At 47.9% G+C, this 4,195-nt stretch overlaps 1 protein-coding gene across 1 annotated transcript in view; it reads left to right on the top strand.

Annotated features, from left to right (window-relative positions):
* TMC7 (transmembrane channel-like 7) overlaps positions 1–4,195 on the top strand; it is a 90,292-nt gene that overhangs the window by 18,959 nt on the left and 67,138 nt on the right. The window contains exon 2 of the mRNA XM_011976102.1: positions 2,064–2,307. Within this exon, the coding sequence (XP_011831492.1) occupies positions 2,064–2,307 (244 nt within the window). The remainder of the gene's footprint in view (positions 1–2,063; positions 2,308–4,195) is intronic.

Raw genomic sequence — 4,195 nt, 5'->3', positions numbered from 1 at the left:
ATGGAATTTCACCATATTGGCCAGGCTGGTCTTGAACTCCCCATCTCAGGTGATCCACCTGCCTTGGCCTCCCAAAGTGCTGGGATTACAGGTGTAATCCAGGTGTGAGCCACCGTGCCTGGCTGTCCCAGGGCGTTGAAGACAGGAGCCTGGGGCCTTGGTTCTTGCAATCACCCAGGTCCTTGGTTCTTTTTGTAGGCTTAGGGGCTCTTCCTCTCCACCTTGTTGTCCTAGGTAGTTGGACTTCCTTCCAGGCAGCCCTGGCCCAAGAGCACAGAAGTGGCTACTGCAAGGCCCTCTTATGACTTTGGGCTGGAAATGGCAGAGCATTACTTCCATTGAGTCCTTTGGTTAAAGCAAGCACAGGTCCAGTGCAAATCCAAGGAGGGGACCACGCAGAGGGCCAGTGTGGCTCACTGGAGGCCACCAACAAAACCGCCTACCACGTTCTTGCTCATTCACTCTTCCTCCAACCTGTCACACACACTCCTGCCGCTAGGCCTTTCCACTTATGGGTTCCCTCTGCCTGGGGTGCTTTTCCCCAAATATCCAGGGGTCTCACCCCTTCCCTTCATTCATCTAAATGTCACCTTTAAAGAGAGACCGTACCTGACCCCACCTTATCAAAAACAGTTCACCCCCCCTCATATCACCTCTGTCCCCTGACACCACTCTGTTCTTTTTTTTTTTTTTTTTTTCCATTGCACTTGTCACTTCCTGGCATAATATTTACTGCCTGTTTATTATTTGATCTCCCTCTCCCCCATCTCAGAATATAACTGCCACGTGAGTAGGGCACTTGCCTTCTTCACTGCAGTTCCCTTAACTCCAGATAGGACACATGGTAGATAGAGCTGTTGAATGAATATTTGAGATGAGGAAACAGAGCTTAGAAAGGTTGAGTAACTTTCCCAAAGACACAGAGCTAATAAGTGACAGAGTGGGGATCCACACTGAAACATTTAGCTTCGATCAAGAAGCCGTAGAAGCTTTGCTGCGTAGGGGTAATTGCTTAGGTAATTATGGCTGCCTGCCCCCTCTTCTCCCTGAGTCCTGTCTGCCTCCACTCAGATTGATCTTCCCGCAACTAAAATCTGATGAGGGGTAAAACCCATCTTGAAGGTAGCTTCCCTCCCCTTCAGCAGAAAGCCCACCTGCCTTAGTCTGCTGCCCAAGACACAGCAAAGCTTGACTTCTAGCACTGGCCTGATATAGAAATAAGGGTTTTGGAGTCAACCCTGGATTTGTCTGCCATGCGCCCAATCACCCGCTCTCTAAATGCAAGTAAATTGGGAATGTCATTCATTCTAAGTGTCTGTGGTTAACAGGGCGGTCAAGCTGGCTGAAGGCTGGTCTGGAGTGGCCTCAGCTAGGGCGGTCATCCCACATAGTCTCATCTTCCGGCAGGCTCGCTCAGGCTTGTTCTGGCTGGGTTCCAGAGAGAAGGAGAAGTCTGCAAGACCTCTTAAGGCTGGCCTTAGAACTGGCCCAGCATCACTTCTGCTCTGTTCTGTTGTTCCAAGCAGATCAGGAGGCCAGTCCGGATCCCATGAATACGTGTGAAACTCTTAACACCATGCCTGACACACAGGAAATGCTATTATTGTTGTTGATGTTGTTGCCATGCATTTGCATAGTATACTTTACGCTTTTTAGAGTTTTACTGAATACATTACTATACCCTACACTGTGGGAGGAAGTTGGAGCAAATATTACTAGCCCCATTTGACAAATATTTAAAATATTTAAAACTTTGGGCAAGTTTAGATAACTTGCCCGAGGCCATGCTTTTAGCTAGTGGCTGCAGCCATACACTGGAAATCAGATGTTGTGCAATTTAAAGTATGTCTGCAAACGCATCTGCAGAAAGTGAGCCCATCTGCAGATGATTTCATTGTCCTGAGCACCACCGTGGTAAATATAATAAGGTCAAAATGCTGTCCTCATAGACCCAGGCTAGTAACTATCTGCAAGGGTCAGTGATGATGCCCAAGATCCAAGTTTCCTGCTTGGCTTCCGAACTCACTGGAGTGAATGATGGCTTTTTCTTTTCTTTTACAAAGAGAACCTCTCTCTAGATGCCAGTTGCTTCTCCTCTCCACCTGTGAACTTCCTCCAAGAATTGCCAAGCTACCGGTCCATTGCACGCAGGAGAACGACTGTCCATTCCCGGGACAAGCAAAGCGGCACTTTGCTAAAGTCAACCGACTCTTACAGCTCCCAGCTGGAGGACAGAATCGCTGAAAACCTCAGCAGCCAATCTCTTCGAAATTATGCACTGAACATCTCTGAGAAGCGGAGACTAAGGTTTGTTCACTAGCCACCTAGAACCTGCATTGTGTATGTTATGGCCTAGAGGTACGTTTTGTGCATGAAATGCTTTTCCTGAAGAGCTCATATAATTAAAATTTTATTCTTTAGGGTAAGTTAAGCCTCTTTGACAAAGATACCCGAACTTTCTTCTCCACTCCTACTGCTTCACTTGACTAGCCTTAAAAAAAAAAAAAAGATACCCAAACATACTCAACATATTAGAAGTTTCTTTCTAGGCCGGGCGCAGTGGCTCATGCCTGTAATTCCAGCACTTTGGGAGGCTGAGGCGGGCGGATCATGAGGTCAGGAGATCGAGATCATCCTGGCTAACACGGTGAAACCCCATCTCTACTAAAAATACAAAAAATTAGCCGGACGTGGTGGCGGGCGCCTATAGTCCCAGCTACCCGGGAGGCTGAGGCAGGAGAATGGCATGAACCCAGGAGGCGGAGCTTGCTGTGAGCTGAGATTGCGCCACTGCACTCCAGCCTGGGGAACAGAGCGAGACTCTGTCTCAAAAAAAAAAAAAGGTGTTTCCTTCCTTCCTTCCTTCCTCCCTTCCTTCTTTCTTTTCTTTTCTTTCTTTTTTGAGACAGAGTTTCACTCTTGTTGTCCAGGCTGGAGAGCAATAGTGTGATCTTGGCAACCTCTGCCTCCCAGGTTCAAGCGATTCTCCTGCCTCAGACTCCTGAGTAGCTGGGATTATAGGCATGTGCCACCATGCCTAGCTAATTTTGTATTTTCAGTAGAGACAGGGTTTCATCGTGTTGGCCAGGCTGGTCTTGAACTCCTGACCTCAGGTGATCCGCTTGCCTCGGCCTCCCAAAGTGCTGGAATCACAGGCATGAGCCACCGTGCCTGGCAGTTTATTTCTTGCTAGCATAAAGTACTAGGAACTGAGGGACTTTACAGCCATTCAGGGATCCAGGCTCTTTCCATCTTGTGGCTCTGCATACCCCTAAAGCCTCATTTTTGTCTGCAACCAAGCAGGGCAAAAAGAAAGAGTTTGGAGTATGAGTATACCAGTTAGCTACGCAGCAGAATAAATCACCCCACAACTGAGTAGCCTAAAACAATAGTTTCTCAAGTCCACCAGTCAGCTGGACAAATCCTAGTTTCAGTTGGGCTGAATCTTTATCCATAGTCAGCTGTGGTTGGGGAGGTGGCTCTGCTGATCTAGGCTGGGGATCAGCTGGCTGTAAGCTGGTCTAGGGTGGCTTCAGCTGGGATGATTACATGGTATCATCATGATAGCTCGGGTTTGTTCGCATGGCAACAGCTGGAGCCCAAGAGAGGATCAGAAGCCTGCAAAACCTCCTGAGACTAGGCTTAGAACCAGTTCAGCTTCCCTCCTACTGCAGTCTGTGGTCTAACCAGATCACAGTCCAGATTCAATTTGGTGGAAAGAGATTCTTCCCACTAATGGGAAGAGCTGTAAAGTCACATGGCCACGGGGCATTCACACATTCATTGAGTCATTAGGAGTTTTGGGAGTGGGTTAAGAGCCAAGTCTGAAAGGTTGGCTTTTAACATTTCTACCAGAGAGAATTTAGCCACATGGTCATAACCTAACTGCTGAGAAAGCTGGGAAGTGTCTCCAGCTAGTGCCAGAGAAGGGGCGAATGGATTCGGGTGGTAGCTTGCCATCTCCCCCATTCTTGAAGAATTTAAAACATAATTTTCCCATTGACCTGGTGTCATGACAGAAGTGGGTATTTCTGCTTAACTCTCTAATTGCTCCCCCCACAGGGTTAGTAGCATAAATTCATTAGAATGTTCAGGCAAAGTGGCTCATGCCCGTAATTACAGCACTTTGAGAGGCTGAGGCAGGAGGATTGCTTGAGACCAGGAGTTCCAGACCAGCCTGGGCAGCATAGCAAGA

The sequence above is a fragment of the Mandrillus leucophaeus genome, unplaced genomic scaffold, assembly GCF_000951045.1.
Source record: "Mandrillus leucophaeus isolate KB7577 unplaced genomic scaffold, Mleu.le_1.0 Scaffold162, whole genome shotgun sequence".
NCBI classification, from domain to species: domain Eukaryota; kingdom Metazoa; phylum Chordata; class Mammalia; order Primates; family Cercopithecidae; genus Mandrillus; species Mandrillus leucophaeus.
The sequence above is the reverse complement of the archived record's forward strand: the minus strand, read 5'-3'. Positions and strand labels throughout refer to the sequence as shown.